At 32.8% G+C, this 19,433-nt stretch overlaps 2 protein-coding genes and 3 non-coding genes across 5 annotated transcripts in view; 3 read left to right on the plus strand and 2 right to left on the minus strand.

Annotated features, from left to right (window-relative positions):
* LOC123704053 (serine proteinase stubble-like) overlaps positions 1-13,189 on the plus strand; it is a 34,364-nt gene extending 21,175 nt beyond the window's left edge. The window contains exons 4-10 of the mRNA XM_045652312.1: positions 179-562; positions 3,351-3,434; positions 6,639-6,816; positions 9,512-9,664; positions 10,049-10,164; positions 10,590-10,745; positions 11,813-13,189. Of these exons, the coding sequence (XP_045508268.1) occupies positions 179-562; positions 3,351-3,434; positions 6,639-6,816; positions 9,512-9,664; positions 10,049-10,164; positions 10,590-10,745; positions 11,813-11,976 (1,235 nt within the window). The 3' untranslated portion in view covers positions 11,977-13,189. The remainder of the gene's footprint in view (positions 1-178; positions 563-3,350; positions 3,435-6,638; positions 6,817-9,511; positions 9,665-10,048; positions 10,165-10,589; positions 10,746-11,812) is intronic.
* On the plus strand, positions 7,459-7,651 carry LOC123704231. Its single transcript, XR_006753101.1, has one exon. It is a non-coding gene; the product is annotated as a U2 spliceosomal RNA (small nuclear RNA).
* A 322-nt stretch (positions 13,190-13,511) lies between the features above and the next one.
* On the plus strand, positions 13,512-13,618 carry LOC123704234. The gene has a single exon (XR_006753105.1). It is a non-coding gene; the product is annotated as a U6 spliceosomal RNA (small nuclear RNA).
* A 1,491-nt stretch (positions 13,619-15,109) lies between these two features.
* LOC123704235 lies at positions 15,110-15,216 on the minus strand. Its single transcript, XR_006753106.1, has one exon. It is a non-coding gene; the product is annotated as a U6 spliceosomal RNA (small nuclear RNA).
* A 736-nt stretch (positions 15,217-15,952) lies between these two features.
* Positions 15,953-19,178, minus strand: LOC123704182 (proteasome subunit beta type-4). Its single transcript, XM_045652493.1, has 5 exons — positions 18,945-19,178; positions 18,086-18,298; positions 17,395-17,530; positions 16,551-16,696; positions 15,953-16,138 (listed from the first exon to the last, which is right to left on the minus strand). The coding sequence occupies exons 1-5, from the start codon at positions 19,073-19,075 to the stop codon at positions 15,979-15,981; spliced, it is 786 nt and encodes a 261-aa protein (XP_045508449.1). The 5' UTR covers positions 19,076-19,178; the 3' UTR covers positions 15,953-15,978.
* Positions 19,179-19,433: the final 255 nt, after the last annotated feature.

The raw sequence follows: 19,433 nt of genomic DNA on the forward strand, positions 1-19,433 counted from the left end.
AATAATAACGTAAGGTCATCTTTTTCATAACTAAGCAAACCTCAAATGTTTTGATAGTTATTATTCAATATTATGTGGAAAAATTTAGTCATAATTGATATAGATTATATTGAAACTTGACTAAAAATAATCATTTGTTGTTTTGTTAAAATTATAGTAACTGAATGTTATTTTACAGAACTATGGTCACCCATAACACCGCCAGACGGCTGGGTGCTATTATCAACCCCACCAAAAGAAGATACAACAACAAAATCATCAACAACAACATCGACAACAACAACAACAGAATCAACATTAACAGAAGCACCCGTGACAGTGCTCACACAGTCATACACATCGCAAGCACAATCCGAAACAACACAAAGTGTAACAACACAAAGCGTTACAACACAAAATGTAACAACACAAAGTGTTGCAACACCTGTAACAACAGTATCAACGCCAGCAACAGAACTGTTGGAATTCACGGTGAATGTGACGTTGTCGCCAACGGTACCGCCAACAACAGAATCTGTTGTTGCGGCCAATGTTACACTGAACGAAACAACAGCTAGTGAAGGTAAGTAAATCGTTGAAGTACTGATACTATTATATGCAATACGTATTAATAGCGCAACTATAGTCTACTATTATTTATTATTCAAACTAAAAGTATGTACATATAGTTATTTTAAAACAGTCTTATATGTATTAAAAAATTCACTTAAATAAAAAAATGAATTTCGAATATAAAATTCGTCTGCATTGACTATACTTTATAGTGAAAATGTAATCTATAAAATTCGTTTTCACGCGAATTACATGTCCCGCAGCCGGAGGCCCCAAAAGAAACTCAGATATACTTAAAAACTACATTTAATTACTAAAGTGAGACTTTACACCCATGTCCGCACGATGCGGACCGGAGTCAAAGAATGAATTTATACATTTTTAATAATTATAAAGACGTAAGCTTGGATGCTAACTAAGGGAAATCGCACCCACATTCTATTCCCGTGCGAACGGCGTATTCAGCAGTTTTGTATGAAGGCAGGGCCGTAACTCCTCCCGCCGAAGTTCAGCGACCATTTTTGAATATTGTGAAAAAATGTTGCTGGAAGCTGGGGCTCATCTGCTTCCTCATCTGCTCATAATATGTGGTCCTCTATAAAGTATGTGTAGATCTGCGTCACATCGTGTACCAAATGGCCAAAATTAAGACTGCACCAACCAGAATTATGTATATAGGGATAGTTGTTTGATATATTGCAGGATCCTTTTCTATAGCGATAGATAGGGGTTTCTTCCAAATTAACTGAGTTGAGAATTGCGTATCTTGTATATTTATTTCTAATGTCCTTGATATATGTACCGCGTATCTTCAGTCAGTGGCTGTTCCTTAATTTTGTCTTTTACATTATAGATCTTGAAATTCTCCGACTCGAACATACATCCAGTAGGTATAGTTAATAAGAATATACCTTGGAGTATCACGAAGTCCTCTTGTTGCATTTATAGTGAGATTTTAAATGAGCGTGGTAAATATAGTAAGTAATGTATTATACTTCGGGCATTCAGCCTCTATGTACAAGAATGAGTTACTGTTAGTTGCTATATAGGGATAGGAAGGGATGAGGGCCTGCCTATTCTTATTTGGAAAAATAGCTAAATGAAATAAATCAAGAATATCTGTAGAAACTAATGGAAATTTAAAAATTACCTATTAAAATTTGCTTATTCGAAAAGTAGTATCCAGGCTTAAGTATATTATAATATTCCCTATCTTTTAACTTTTAATTCTTATATTTTATTCTTATTATAAATGTTACCTAATTTCTTAATCATTATCCTAACTGTTTCCATAACTAACATAGAATGATGATTAGCTAACTTAACGTATCTAATAAGATTATAGTCATTTAATTTTTTTTTAGAATTGAATTAGGTAAATAATGTAATTAAATGATTTTCCAATATCTAAGAAAGAATACTATGATGGCTTTTTTAAATCATTAGATGATATATAAACTAAATGCTGATTTTTTTTTTTGAAAATCTTAAATGAAATTTTCATATTTTATAATTTATAGCATCATTGCAACCCAAATTAATACCGGTAATACCTATGATGATCGATTTTAATCTTCACAGTCAGTAAAGCTATTACTAGCATAGTGTGTAAAGTTCGGATCATATGTATGTGGTATACCGATAAGGCGCTTCACTATATTGTAATACGAATAATTCTTGGAATAAAAGTCAGGGCCGTACTCAGGTGGATATAATTCATGCATATTCATTTCATGCATTTTCAAATATGTAATTTTGTGTTAAAGGTAATCTCTAATGGGTTTCGAATTAAATTCTTTTCTATCATTTTTACTAATTATTAAAATTATTTTTATTCTGTAAATAAGATGCATTTAATTCTTTATACATAAATTCTAATGATTCAATTAAATTAAATTTAATGAAAAATTTAATTGTCACAATTTTTTAAACGTTTTTTCAATTTAAATCGACCGCATATATTGAATTCTTGAGCCTAAGGCCTCCTATAAGCCGCGAATAAAAGCTTGTAGAATTTTTTTTATCCTCTATGGTGGTTACTACTGAATCATGAAGCGAAATGTAAGTCATGAAATTTATCATTGATTAAGAAATTAAGCTATTCACTACCTTCAGTAGTACTTATATAACTTTTATAACCTAGTTAATAAGTATCTAATCTAGTTAATAATATAATTAATTAATTTTAAAGTAAATCTCTACTATTATCTAAACCTAGTCATCGAGCAGCCTAACTCCATGTAGTGCTCTCGGGAATTAGACTTTCACGAATGGAAAATCTTGGAAAGGAAATTAGGACTAAAAATAGGTATAAACTAGTAAAAGGAAGCAACACAGAACTATTCTATGTACTTACCAATTAATCTGGTTACTTTTCGGGATCGATGTTTGATTTAGCCTCCAGGCCGCAGAAACCGTAGATTCTGGATCCCCAGCTCCGTAGCGATAGCAAGGTTACTATCTATGCCACGTTTTTTGAGGATCCTACCGACTGCGCCAATTACATGTCCCGCAGCCGGAGGCCCCAAAAGAAACTCAGATATACTTAAAAACTACATTTAATTACTAAAGTGAGACTTTACACCCATGTCCGCACGATGCGGACCGGAGTCAAAGAATGAATTTATACATTTTTAATAATTATAAAGACGTAAGCTTGGATGCTAACTAAGGGAAATCGCACCCACATTCTATTCCCGTGCGAACGGCGTATTCAGCAGTTTTGTATGAAGGCAGGGCCGTAACTCGCGCTGTGAAGGGACTGTATATTTGTTTTTATGTTTGTATTTATGTTTCAGGACAAACAAGCAACACGACAGAATCAACAACAACGGTAACAACAACCACAGAAGCAACATTCAACACGTCCAATTATAAAGATAGTAAGCATATATATTTGTTGTTTAATCACAATACATATCTAATATATAAAAATCAATGCCACTTTTCGTTGTAATTCCATAACTCGAGAACGGCTGAACCGATTTCGATAATTCTTTTTTTATTATATTCCTTGAAGTACGAGGATGGTTCTTATGTAGAGAAAACGTAAACATGTACCACGGGCGAAGCCGGGGCGGACCGCTAGTCTAATATATAAAAATCAATGCCACTTTTCGTTGTAATTCCATAACTCGAGAACGGCTGAACCGATTTCGATAATTCTTTTTTTATTATATTCCTTGAAGTACGAGGATGGTTCTTATGTAGAGAAAACGTTAATATGTACCACGGGCGAAGCCGGGGCGGACCGCTAGTTATATATATTTTAATTGTCATCGAAACAAAAAATAAATAAATTTATAATTCTATATGACACAGAATTATCTATACATTTTCTAATGATCTTCAATCGCAAATAAAGTCTCTACATTGTAATTAAGTACCTAGCCATTTTCTTGACCTAACCTCGATATCAAAAAACTTCTTTGTACGGTCAACAAATAAATATTTATTTTAGAATAGAAAAAAATATTTACTTAAAGGAGAAAAATGGTTGTTTAAAAGAAATTGATGATAAAACGAGTTTAACTATAACTTTAAACTTTGCTTCTCTAAGTATTCAAAATTTATACAGATAGCTAAAAGTATTACGCACAATTACGTGTATATATACTTACGTAGGTATAGGTAGTACAAACCATAGGTACAAACATATAAACAAAGAATTAACAGTCTCATTAACAATAATTACATAATATAAGCTTAACCATTTAACTTCCGTGTTCAACCACATGAAGATTATTCTTGCGGTTTTGGTTAATAATAGAAGAGGTTTATTATCATGGTCACAAACAAATCGTTTAAAAAAGATAAAAAAATCATACATTTATCAAGAGTAAAGTGAGTTTATTTATCATATTATTATCTACTTATATTTAGGCATTAAAAAATAAAAATAGTTTGGAAAATCCAAAAGTGCACGCCTCATAATCTCATCCTTTACAATAAAATTGATTATTTATAAAGAGTACGTGACTATAAAATATATAAAAATGAAATAAAATAAAACATTTGGAAAAGTAAAGAAAGCGGTACCGTAATAATTGAGCTATTTTTCTTGTGGCCCCCACCTAGATGTGAAACTGCGCAGGTTTAAGGGACTGACTACCAACTTATTTTTTTAAACCTTGGCTTATAGTATAAAGAATCGAGTTTATAATGGTGAATTTTGAGTACACTATAAAAAAAAAAAAAAAAAGTCGATATTTTTTTTGTTTATTTAATAACAATTAAACCACATCGAATCAGACCCTGAAAAATGAAAGGGTTCTATTCCTGAGCATACTCAAGCGTAAGAGAAAAAAAAAGACTCGATTAGTAAAGTATTTCGGTCGCTATCGTGTTAACAAGAAAAAGGATCCGCACATACAGACACACGGACGTCCAAGACAGAACTTTTTTAAACTGTTTTTTAACTAGTTTAAATAACAAAAATGACATCAAAAATATCATGAACGTTAAAAATAGTGTTTTTTCTTAATATGTGTGTGTATGTATTATCTTACAAGTGCAATGTATGATACATAAAGACATTTTAAGTTTGAAAAATCAGATGTTTTGCGCGAAGTGACAGTAGTACCCACCTCAACGCTTCGCATATGAGGCGTGCAATAAATCATCGTGCTGAAACCGCGAGAAACTACGAGAAAATTATCATGAATATTACCTTATTGTGTTTAAAATCGCTTATAAAGACATTGTATAATGTATGTACCTAACGACCTACTTGATACATTGAATTTTTAAATATCTTTTACGAACTAAATTACTTCTAAAATTTAAATCATAAAAAAAACAAACCAGGGAAGCATTTAAATAATAATCTTGAAATGAAATCTTTTCCTTCCTTTCAATCTGATAAGAAAGACTTATTTTAAAATAGTGCTGTTCTGGTTGAATAACTCCATATAAAATACTAGCTTTTCGCCCGCGGCTTCGCCCGCGTTTTCAAAGAAAAACCCGCATAGTTCCCGTTCCCGAGGGATTTCCGGGATAAAACCTATCCTATCTCTCAAGTTGGATCGAACTGCACATTGTGTGCGAATTTTATTATAATCGGTTAAGTGGTTTAGGAGTCCATTGAGGACAAACATTGTGACACGAGATTTATATATATTATGAAGATATTGCGTAATCCTAACAATAATATCCTATTAAAAATTCTGACCACAATTTTCGAAAAACCAATTTGCATTCGCCAAAGCTACGGTCAAAGCCCGACAAATGTAACCGCGATCTCCCGTGCGTAAATAACAATAAAAATATTATATGTTTCGCATTAACACATTACAAACAATGACTTGAGCTGTCAGAGTTCGCGCGTGAATACGGCCAAGGTGCAAGGACGTGTATCGGAACGACCATTTTAAATTTCGAAAAAAAAAACATTACTTTTTATTTTTGGCGGGAACTTAATTTGATTGCTGTAATGAGGTTCATGTTATGTTTTGGGAAATACATAATTGTACCTAATGAATTTAATATTAAGTGATTGATTATGTAAATGAAAAAGTGTCAATTATAATTTTCCTTTATTGTTGTGTAAGGAAGTGAAACCTGTTGGATATTTGAACAAGTGCAAGTTTAAGTGTATTGTGATTCGTGGCACACTGAATCGGGCAATGGCCTACCGAAAATGGCAACGCTTATCCGTAGCTTTGCAGTCATGATTATACTTTTTAATACTTACGTTGAGCACAGATTGTTCTTGTGTAAAAACAGTTCAGTTTCGTAACGGCAGCGTCCAAATTGGTTCTTTAAGGACATTTTTGTGAACAAAAACACTTCCTACTGTGTAACACTAATTTAAACATTTTTCAAATAACTTCACTACATTTAACGGGCTTAAATTATCATTAGCAGAAACACAAACATTGTTTTGTTTCGAATGAAGACGTTCCATTTTGAAATCGTTTAAATATTTTGAGTGTTGCGTTCTATAATCTATGACAGACATTTTTTTTTTCTTTTTTTCCTTTACTGACTAGTGTTTAAAAATAGTTGTGTACACTGTACCTACTGGCTGGTGTGTAAAAAAAAGTAAATAAAAATGATAATAAATTCTACGTTGATGCTTCTGGCAGTGTGCGGTCGTCGTATGTGGCCGCAAGGACGTATAGTTGGAGGCGCCAAGTCGGGCTTCGGTCAGTGGCCGTGGCAGATATCCCTGCGGCAGTACAGGACGTCGACGTACTTGCACAAGTGTGGGGCGGCGTTGTTGAACGAAAATTGGGCAATTACGGCTGCGCATTGTGTGGAACAGTGAGTATTTGATTAACACTTTGTGTTTTAATGGTTTGGTTGTAATTAAGTTGTTTTATGGGAGTAAGGATGCTGAACTTTAACGTTGAAGGAATATAATGAGTAGATATAAATATATGAAAATAATATTTATACTGTGATACAACGAACGTGTGTAATGTGTATAGAGGTAGATCACAGACAATAGATCTTATCTGTGAGGTAGATAATAGTAAACTGTTGTAGCTTCTAGCTTATATTTTTGGTATAATAACTAATAAGTCTTAGAGCAGCTCTAAGTAATAAATAGATAACGTCGTAATTTATTTTGAACAGGTAATAAAACGAAAGCATATAATTACTTTAAAAATCTATTTATAATAAATGAAAACGGGTCATTGCAATTTTCATCATGTATAAAAAATGCACTAATCGTTTTTTTAATAGCCGTTGTATTATGCATTAATTACTGCAATGTGCACTTGACCTTAGCATAACATTATAATAAATGCTACATTAACGTAAATTTTTACCACTCCTAATGAGAGTATATACTTACAATATAAAAAACAGATGGCGCTGGCAGCATTCTGTCAGCTTGTAGATCGCGCTATCGTAATTTTTTTCCGAGCTAGTAAATAAGCCCTAACACCAAATTTTGGTATCGCTTCTCGGCCTTTTGGCTAAGATCAAAGTGTAGTATCTGTTCTTTTCAGCTTAATATCTGAAAGTTCCCGCACAGCGGGACCAGTATATTAAACTGATTTTTGTAATCCGACGGGATGTTCGGGGCTCGCTCCACTCCCGTCACGGGTCGGCCCGGCATTGCAGTGCCGCCGGGATCGGCCCATATAATAATATATACGGAAAATACATAATGTAGAAACGTTTAAATATAGAAAATAAAATATTAAGGCTGGTTGCAGAGCTTGACCGACCATCAGTGCGTACTTCAGTCGCGCTTGTCAAATGTATGGAAATTCATAAAACCGTTCATAGCTAGACTGACCATACGCACGCGTATTGTCAATTGTCATGCGCATATTGTTGATGCGTATCGTCAGGACCGACGGTACGCACTGACGGTCGGTCAAGCTCTGCAACCAGCCTAATACTGATTACGATTTAAATAAAATGTATCTTCATAGTTCAATTATTATGTATTTGAATTACTGAGAAAAAGAATTAACCAGATTTAATATAGCCTAATTACAATTAGGCAAACATGCATTTCATTATTTATTTTTATAATAATAATAATAGGTATGTCTAAATTTGAAAAAAGGCTTAGATAATGTTATGTACCTAGTTAAAAATTTTGGAAGTTTTATATTATAATTATGTATTAGTATTTACATAACCATAAACACATGTTACGATCAAGGTTACGATCATAATACATTAAAAAATACTTATAAAATAAAATTAAAAATAATCTTAATATTGCAATTTACAGAAAGATGTTCAGATAAAACTATAACCTTCGTCCTTGTTAAAGGTCACATGTCTGAAGTCTATGACACGTAGGGTTTTATGTTATGATATTATCTGTATTTCCTTCCTGTTCACTAGTTTTTGTTAAATAAATAATTTTTATTTTAATCCAAATTAAATACTCAGTACGTAAGCAATCAGAATACAAAGTGACTAATAAAATATTTGTTGAAATATTATGTTGAAAAAAAACGTCACACAGAATTGAGTACCTACTACCTACATAGGTACGTGTGTGTGTTTTTCTATGGAAAATAATAATCTATACATATAATAAATCTGTAGAAGGGTCAATTCTGTACATTGAAAATATTGAAAAAATAAATACCAGGGGGTGTTACTGGATCGATACCAAACCCAAATATGTGATTAAAAAAATTTTTGTCTGTCTGTCTGTCTGTCTGTCTGTCTGTCTGTCTGTCTGTCTGTATGTGAAGGCATCACGTGAAAACTAACGGTTCGATTTCGATGAAACTTGGTATAATTATACCTTATTATCCTGGGCGTAAAATAGGATACTTTTTATCCTGGAAAAATACGTAGAAAAAAATTTATCTTAATTTTTCAGCTTTATCCATAGACGTTGTTCTGTAGAACCGCGAACACACGTTGCGTATGATTATAGGTCTAGCCGTATTTGGGTCCAATAGATATTTAAAAGGCATGGCATGCATGGCATTGTCAGAGTTACTCAAAATGGAGAAATAAACCATCCACGCGAAGACCGACATCCGCGCGGACGGAGTCGCGGGCGGAAGCTAGTTACTATAATAAAAATGTATCGCAGCGATTAATCCTTTTCTTGATATTATATCATCATAGTTCAGTATTTCCCATCATTCCTGTAGAATAGAACGATGAATGTGTTCATTCATTTCGTTTGTTCATAAATTATTATTGATGTTTTTTACGACAATTGTCATAAAATCCGTAAATACTTCAAGGTATTGTCTTAATTTTATTTATTTTTTCTGCTATGTCTATCTCTTAGTGATTTGACTCAAATTTAATTATTTAACATGTGTTATCCCATAATTATTGTTTATCACAATTGTCAAATTTTTTAAATTTCCTTACTGTAACGTACCATATCTATAAGTATTGTTGTGATCGATGTTGGATGATTTTAATAAATAAAATAAAATAATAGAAATGATATTCTCTATAAATTTTCTCTATGGAAAATTTCATACCCCTATATTATATTTAAATTATTTCCCAGTGTACCCCCATCAGAACTACTAGTACGTCTTGGTGAACACGATCTAGCGAACGAGGAGGAACCGTATGGCTTCGCGGAGAGACGGGTGCAGATCATAGCTAGCCACCCGCATTTTGACCCGGCTACGTTTGAATATGATCTTGCTTTGTTGAGGTAAGTGTTTTATTGTAGAGAGATTTTATGTTAAAGTAATATATTAATAAAGTTTAGTAAAGTTGACCAAAACGTTTAAAATAGACAAAAGATGATGTTTTTTCGAATTTTGGTATAACGGATAAACTAAAAAAATAAGTACCTACCTACGATTTTTTTACAAAGGATATTGATAATATTTCTAAAATATAATTATTTTGTACAAAACTTGTCGATTTTTCAATTTTAATAAAAAAATAATGCTTTATAGATGAATCAATACAAGTTTTCGGAGAGAGATCGCCTTTAGCGACGTTTATGTTTTAACTTTTAATAGAAGCTATCCTTTACAATAAAGTATTTTTAATTTCATTCAATACTAATTAATAATTAATATTATACCAGATTCTACGAGCCAGTGACATTCCAACCGAACATTATCCCCGTGTGTGTGCCCGACAATGACGACGATTACGTCGGCAAAACGGCCTACGTGACTGGATGGGGTCGGTTGTATGACGGTTAGTGTTAGTGAACGAATGAACGATATTATCTTTGTAGTTTGTACTGACTTATATTATGTATTTACTTGACTGACCGATTGGCTTGGTTGGTAGTAACCCTGCCTTCCAAGCCTGTGGTCATAGGTTCGATTCCCACTCAGAGCAAATATTTATTGTGTGATGAACATAGATGTTTGCTCTGTCTCTGGGTGTTAATTATACGTATTTATTTAAAATTAAATATGTATGTTTTCCGCCGTCTGTATGCTTGCTGAAAGCTTAGTATGGACTATGGGATCAGATCGTGCCGTGTGTGAAAATTGTCCCGAAATATTACATACATATTATATGCGTTTTGGCGTGAATGGATGCGGGTTCGAGTCCCGCTTCGTGATCGAATTTTTTCTATTCTTTATTAATATTTGTTATTTATTTATTTTCAGAGGGCCCGCTCCCCAGTGTACTCCAAGAAGTGGAAGTACCCGTGATCAACAACACGGCGTGTGAAGCGATGTACCAAGCCGCGGGATACAATGAACATATACCGAATATATTCATTTGTGCTGGTTGGAAGAAAGGTGGCGCTGACAGCTGTGAAGGTGAGAGTTTTGGAAGAAAAAAAATTTTTAGACCAAATTTTAATATATTATTCAATGAACTTTTGCTTGGTCACCTCTTTAACGATTGTGAATCATAGAATGCAGTTGTAAATTACTAACTAGCTGTGCTCTGCGGTTTTACCCGCAGTACTTAGCGAGATGATATATATTATACAGGGTTAATTGTAAAACACCAGCAACCTCGCAGGACAAGATAGCTAACGTCATAAGTAACAACATTTGTTCTACGACTTATGATAATTTGTTAGATTTTATTTTCATACAAAAATAAATATTCATTTAATTTTCCGTCTGAATATTATAAACTCTACGCGCATCCCAAAAATTACGTAAACAAGAAGCGAACCAGAGGGGGAAGAAGCGTGCGCGGGCGTCGCGTTAAAGAATAGAACATAGACTTACCAATGTTAGGAGAGTACAATAAAAGCTTAAAAAATCATTTAAAAATAATTTATTGCGTTATGCCAATAGTCGTAGAACAAATGTTATTACTTATGATGTTAGCTATCTTGTCCTGCGAGGTTGCTGGTGTTTTACAAGTAACCCTGTATAGACTAGAGCCTTCCTCGACGAATGGGCTATCTAACACCGCATTAATTTTTCAAATCGGACCATTAGTTCCCGTGATTAGCGCGTTCAAACAAACAAACTCTTCAGCAAATTAGTATAGATGAATTAATGACTAAAACTAGTACATTATGACATTCACTTATTATTATTTAGCAATGTATTCATTTAATTGTGTACCTACTAATCATGTGAATGAAAACACAGATGAAATTACCTATTTAATAAAGTAATTTATTTACATATTGCGTACATTGCGTACTATTTATTATCGGGGTTGAAAAAAAATTTAGTATAACATTTTTCGCTTTTTCTTATCCCTACCACGCGTGATTCGACGTATTTCTGTAAAGTTGCATATAGTAAATTATTTTTTGAAAAATAAGGTCATAAAGAAGTTTCACTTCTTACGTGTGTACACGCACACATTGTTTATTTATTTTACTTATTCGTTCATTCATTCATTCATTCATTCACAGGTGACAGCGGCGGGCCTATGGTGATACAACGGGACCGTGACGACCGTTTTGTACTCGGTGGGGTTATATCATGGGGTATTGGGTGTGCGGAACCCAACCAGCCGGGTGTTTATACGAGAATATCCGAGTTTAGAGATTGGATCAATCAAATATTGCAGTTTTAGTGAAAAAAATGGAAAAAACTGTTAAAAAATCCAAAAAAATGTGATTTTAAGGAAAATACTACGATTTTTGTGAAGATAAATGGTTAGAACGTGAAAATAATCACAAGAATTGTGATTTTATCAGTCAAAAAAACATTACAACAACAAATCGTCTTTACATTTTGTAAAGACGATTTACCGAAATTTGAAAAAATTTTGTGATTTTAACGCTCAAATTATTACGACTTTTGTGAAGATACTGGTTAAAATGTGAAAAAAATCGCAAAAATGGTGACTTTTATATTGAAAATAACGATTTTTGTGAGAGAACTTTTGTTGATACGTTTTTTACACATTCCAGTGACATACGAATACCGAAGTTTGTAGGAAAAAGACAAAGCTATGTGGTTCGTCTAGCGCCATCACTTTCCGACACTGGATTTATTACTGCTTTACGACGTCAACTTTTGCTTCATAGAAATGAGTAAAAGCAGAATAATATATTAATTTATTACGGTATTCCCGCTAATTAAAAATAATAACTGAAGGATAGAACAGCGGTAGATTACCAGTATTTTGGTGTATAACGACGAAAAAATACTCCAAAAAAAAAATATTTGTAAAAAATATTATTTTGATATCAAAAAATTGAGAATTTTATAAAGACGATCTCCGTTTCTATTATTTAATTCTAAAAGTATTGAAAACATCAATGAGATGACAACGAAAATATTTCCTAAAAATTATTATGACTTGTAAAGTTTAGTTATTGGATAAAAAATGAATTTGGTCAACAAATGCATAGTATTTAAATTGTTTGTTGGCTAAAAACATTTAAACTATTTTATTCATAATAAAAAATTATTATTCTTGTAAACACAACGATAATGATTTTTAAAAATAATGCCTTTTACAAACTTAAGTAACTTAATGTACAGGCATTTTTTTCTAAGCATCTAATCGACAATGTTATTTATTTTATTAAATAAATAATAATATACAAATAATCGCCAAAAGGTATTTGTGTTTTTTGTATAGAAATTCTAATTTCTTGTGTTCCAATTTTTATATAAGATAATTAAGTAAAATAAGGTTAAAATTTGAGCCAATACGTATGATATTATCCGTCCGTTGTAGTCTTTAGAACTTTGTAAATAATTGATATTTTCGTAAATAATGCATTTATTATTTTTCTATTTATGACTAGCCATAATTTTAGGTAAATGAATTTTATTTTTACAACGAATTTAATTATTTATAAATAAATATAATACTACAAATATCACTTTGTTTTATTTTACATTCTCTTCAAAATATAAATATAATTTAAATAAAGTTTAATAAAGTATTGTAACTTTAAAATCCTACTATTAAATACTACACAAAAACAACAAAATTTTTGTTTTTCATATTTTAGAAAAGATCCATCAATTAAATAATGTGGATGGCGCCTTTTCGGCAATCGAACGCCATTTATTGTTTCATGAAACTTGAATCGCGATGTACATATTTTTTGCGTCACTAAGGTTATATACAGCATTTTAACCAAAGTAAGTGTACTCGCTTCGGCAGTACATATACTAAAATTGGAACGATACAGAGAAGATTAGCATGGCCCCTGCGCAAGGATGACACGCAAAATCGTGAAGCGTTCCACATTTTTTGGCAACTTTTATTTTTAATTTTCATTATATAGTATATACTCCACACAGTGTGGATAATATTTTCGATGGCCCTGAAATACTGGAGAAAGCAAATTTTGTTGAAAAATAATTCACTTGTTTCAACCGGGAATCGAACTAACGAAAATTAAAAGGGGTTTGAAACTTTTTGTATGGACGCTGGCATATCGACCCGCCGCCATTTTGATTTTTTTTCAAAATCGCGGCGCACGATTAAAGTGGTATGTATGGATAGAGGACACATAGACGAACAAAAAATGTCGAATAACATAGTACCCTAAAGCGTCACATTACCGAGATATTTGGAGGTAAATATTCACTTATGAGTACACGACAGTCGACAAACACTAAAAATTTACTTATTACGTGTCTATAGGTGCATAATATTATCTCCAAATAATCACTCCCAGGTAGATTATTATTATTAACAGTTTATTGGAAGAAAGTAGGTACAATCATTACATAAAAACATACATTCATCACCTATTAACTAGATATATTAGTTACTTACACAATATATTTTTTATGTAAGTTATGTAATACCTACTTTCTTCCTGTAATAATAATAATCTACCTGGGAGTGATTATTTGGAGATAATATTATGCATATTATTATTAGTTTTCAAAATTAATTTTTCGCACTACTTCAACTTGGTACGGTATAAAATTACATTTTCCTACAAGTTGGAGTGATCGGCACAGGGTTTAGGATCACAGGTTACATAAAGCACTATTCGGGATGACGTAAGAGAAAAAAAATTGGCAAAAAGTAAATATTTGTAACAACAGGAATGAAAAAACTGTCACATGGTCTACACTCTACATTTACTGGAATTAAATAAAAAAATCCATAACTTCAAAATACATGACTTAATTTTTTTTTTCAATTTTTCTGTTAACTGGTGTGGCATAACCTTTCAGAAAATTTCGGCTTGACGTCGACTTCTGGGACACCCTGTATAATAAATCTGTAGAAGGGTCAATTCTGTACCTACATTGAAAATATTGAAAAAAAATAAAATATAGCCCCTGTTACTGGATCGATACCAAACCCAAATATGTGATTAAAAATTTTTTTGTCTGTCTGTCTGTATGTTCAGGCATCACGTGAAAACTAACGGTTCTATTTCGATGAAACTTGGTACCTATACCTAATTATACCTTATTATCCTGGGCATAAAATAGGATACTTTTCATCCCGGAAAAATACGTAGAAAAAATACCTAAATCTTAATTTTTCCGCGCGGACGGAGTCGCGGGCGGAAGCTAGTATAATAAATATAAGCTACATTATTTTATTTTAGCCGTTATATTATTGCACGCCGGCTGTTTAACGGGATTTCACGTAGGGACTAGGGAAAGTGGTAGTGCTCTACTTTTGCTTCATAAAAAGTTCCATCCCACTTCGTGTTGACGAATAAATTATTATGTTGATACGTTTTTCATTCAATCATTTGAAATAATATTGTCAAAAAAATGTGGAACGCTTCACGATTTTGCGTGTCATCCTTGCGCAGGGGCCATGCTAATCTTCTCTGTATCGTTCCAATTTTAGTATATGTACTGCCGAAGCGAGTACACTTACTTTGGTTAAAATGCTGTATATAACCTTAGCGACACAAAAAATATGTACATCGCGATTCAGGATCAGCTAATGGTACTTAAAAGTGACACTAGAGGGCACTATCCACAGAAACCCCAATCGTTTTTTTTTTTTTAATCATATATTTCTGGGCTTTTGAACGAATGTTCATGGCAGCCCCATTGCAACAAACAACTTACAAACTAGACACATAACAATTAACATTTCTAAATAAAACAATGAGAACTCCTAGGAGCCAGCGCTATAAGTTGCAAGAAAATCTCGAACCATAGAAAATTTAAATCTTGAACTTTCCAGACTTTTTCTCACAGTTTTTCGTTTGTATTCGTAGTAATTAGATTTGAATTCTTTGTTACACTTTCATGCGAAAACAACCAATACGAATTTTGATGATACTTAACATTGATAAAGCGCATTCACTAGAATAATGCACGAGCTTATAGACGGATCACGGAGATACAGATACTCTCTTTTGACCGCCGGTAAAACAAAGAACAGCTGGTAATTATTCAAATGTTTCGTATTTCTCAATTATTTAGTCAATTCTCATCTTTCAAATTCATTAATAAAACAAGTCGAAAAAAGCACTTATTATATTATATTATCAATCTGGAATAACTGTAAATTTTCACTCAAAAGCGACCAGTAGTTTTTTTAGTGTTTCAAGTATCGTATAAAACGGGCGGAAAGCTAGTTTAAAATAAAACACACGTTTCAAAAAAGCACTTTATTATCAATCTACTTCATTTTAATCATGTGTGCGAGCGACCAGTCATGTTTGAGCTCCACCGGCTCATGTATAGTCACTCCAGCGGAGGTCACCACTCCAAGTTGATAGCGAGGGAACGAACGAGCATCTCGGTAAAATAGAACCTCCATACATTTGCGGACCAGTGCTCTGAAATTTGTTTTAAATAATTTTAATATACTGTCAATCACTACATAGTATAAAACAAAGTCACTTTCTCTGTCCCTATATCCCTTTGTACGATCAAATCTTTAAAATAACGCAACGAATTTTGATGCGGCTTTTTTAATAGATAGAGTGATTCAAGAGGAAAGTTTTAGTATATAATTTATTAGGTTTTAGACAAAGCTGGTTTTTTACCCGCTGTGCTTCGCTCCTGTTGGTCTTAGTGCGATGATATAATATAGCCTAGAGCCTTCCTTAATAAATGGGCTATCTAACACCACAAGAATTTTTCAAATCGGACCAGTAGCTCCCGAGATAGCGCGTTCAAACAAACAAACTCTTCAGCTTTATAATATAAGTATAGATTAGACTTTACTATTACAACTTATGTACTCACACAGCTGCCTCCTCATCCAAAACTCCCTTTTCCGTAGCGTCTCTAATGAGAGGAGTGGCCATGTACGCTCCTAAACCTGTAGCGATGGCCGCATCTTCATATGCTGTTCCCAATTTGTCTACAGCACCGAGGAATGGTTCTCCATCCTGTAATTAGAAAGATAGGAATTTAGACAATATTAATTGGTCATAGCACTAAGGACGGCCATACAAGGACTGCTTCAAGCAGTTGAGACCGACAGCTTGAAGCCGCGATCGCGCGGTGAACTATAGACATTCATTCACTGCCGTACACGGACTGCTCGAGCAGTCGCCGTCAACTACGCGGTTGGTAGCGACAGCTCGAGCAGTCAACGATCGATCGCTTGAGCATTCCGTGTACGTCGCTTAGCCGTTAACTGCTCGAGCAGTCCGTGTACGGCCGCTCTAATATTAAAAGCTACAGTTGATAATTTATATTAAAGAAAATAAAATCTACATGTATTTAAAACAACCTTTATAAATATATCAATAAAAGTTGCTGAATTAGGCTCTTAATACATATTTTATTGGCTTTACATACTCTGATAATTAATATAATATATAGTATAGATAAATGTAATTTATAGTTTAAACATCTATAATAATTAATAGATACATTTATAAGAAAAAAATGTAACATTCATTATGCGAACACTTTAATGGGCAGTTTGAATTAAATAAAACTGTGCTAACACTGCACTAACTACTTATTTCTTGATAAAATACATATTATGCCTTGCAATTATGTATATTGTTATATAAATTCTAAGAATGACTGCGTGCTCAAGCATTTTCTTACCTAAACTCAGAATAAGGAATAATACCTGAATACCAGCAACAACATAGTTATTCCACAAGGGGTCCATCTTGCTTCTCTTGTTGTACAGCACTCTTGTGAGCCAGCAGTGGAGCGAACGAGGTTTCAAGTGTAGACCGTCGCCAATGCATTGTTCATCAATACTGTGAAGAAATTATGTTCAGTTATTTTAATCAGTGTTTAATGAAGAGGAATTATATTAAATGGTGGTTTAGTTATTAGCAACTTATCTTGAAGATAATGCAATAGCAAAAATGTTGTTTGTTGTATTGGATTTCAACAACAATTATTTCCAAGTTTGTTTAAGTATATGTATTTGTAGCATGTATTGTAAAAGGCGTTTTTTCGTGTCACATGAACAATAAAAAAAACAGCTTAAGGTCTATTCAATAAATTAAATTGTATCAAAATACCGAATGCTTCTTACATTAAATTACGCAAGTAACATCTTAAGATATATAAATCTCGTGTCACAATGTTTGTCCTCAATGGACTTCTAAACCACTTAACCGATTATAATAAAATTCGAACACCATGTGCAGTTCGATCCAACTTGAGAGATAGGATAGTTTAAATCTCAAATCGTTTTAGAGAAAGCGGGCGAAGCCGCAGGCGGTAAGCTAGTAGAAATTATAATTATCAAATCATAACTATAACATTCAGACTAGTAAAACCTTTGCAATTTGCTAAAAACTTACATTTTCTGGTCAATAATATCCTTCAAGTACTGGAAGTCAGCGTAATCACCGCCGGAACCCAGCATGATCAGATCGTTCACTTTCATCACTCTGGGACAGTCTCGGAACCTGGCCAGGGAGCCGTAGGAGCCGAGCGTGTCTGCGGCAATCACGCAGCCCTTGTCGAACTTGATCGCTACCACTGATGTGGTGGTTGTGATGGGGCTGGCTGAACTGTAATGTTTGGTGATGATTTGTATTGAGATTCAGTATTCAAATTTTTGGTGATGATTTGATGTTGTAGTTTTTAAGGTTAGGATTTTTTTTTGTTTCTTGGTAAGTTAATTAGTGGAGGTAGTTATGCCATATAATAATGTAGAGTTATTAAAAGGGCAGTAATAAAGTACAGCAATATTAAAAGTAAATTATTAAATATGAAGTGTATGTTAATTAAAATGAAAATATTACAATATAGGTAATAAATTCAAGCCTTCGCTCAGATACCAGTTAAATATTATCATTTACTTATGTTTAAAATATCTCTTCTATTTGTTTGTTTCCCTTGTGTACAAAAGGAGAGACCATATTATAATATGATAAAAATGTTAATAGAAAATTATGATTATATAGATAGGAATGTTTCAGGTTAGTAGGTGTGTGTTAAATCCTTAGTGTTCGGTTAATATTCAAGAAGTTTTTGTATTAATAGAATTCATGACGAAGAATACTTTAGAAGTCTTTGTAAAAGTTACAAAGTCTTCAACCTTCTTGCTTCATTATAATCCAATGATCTTCATTTACATAAGTCATAACTTTACGATTATTTAAAATTCTAGAATCAAACTAAAGATCATTATAGATAATTTTATAAAATACTTACTGAGCTCTGAAATCTTGTAAAGGACGTGTAGCTAAATGTGATGAATTTGCCGGAAAGTTATAAAAAGATCCCGGTGACGGGCCGTTATGCCACAAAGGTACAGGGGACATCATATCTCCCATGAATGCCATTTTATTTCTTTTAATTTACTTCTATAATAAATATTTTATAGAATTCAAAACACCAACAATATTTTTCGGGTACAGGCAGAATGACAAGCGAATAACCAAAATGACAAACACTTTTTCAAAACGTTTCGTTTCGCGTTTAGTTTTAGTTGAACATAAAATTATTTTGTCTTTTGTTCTTTAATCAAAGTTTCATGTTTAATCGTTAACCGTGAAAACATTTCATGAGTTGCTCCCTATATGTATTAAATAGTCAACTATCCAATAAAATATTAACACACAATTCTAGTAATCTTAACATGTGAATATGGATTTTGCGAAAAACGAAACGTTCTAGTTACGTTCAAAAATCGTATATCAA

This window comes from Colias croceus, chromosome 28, assembly GCF_905220415.1.
Source record: "Colias croceus chromosome 28, ilColCroc2.1".
Taxonomy (NCBI): domain Eukaryota; kingdom Metazoa; phylum Arthropoda; class Insecta; order Lepidoptera; family Pieridae; genus Colias; species Colias croceus.

Coding starts and splice junctions, on each gene's coding strand:
- LOC123704182 (XM_045652493.1), bottom strand. CDS start 19,075: ATGGCATTCATGGGAGATATGATGTCCCCTGTACCTTTGTGGCATAAC. Junction 16,697..17,394: donor ATGTTGTTGCTGGTATTCAG/GTATTATTCCTT, acceptor TTCTAATTACAG/GATGGAGAACCATTCCTCGG. Junction 16,139..16,550: donor TTGGATGAGGAGGCAGCTGT/GTGAGTACATAA, acceptor AACAAATTTCAG/AGCACTGGTCCGCAAATGTA.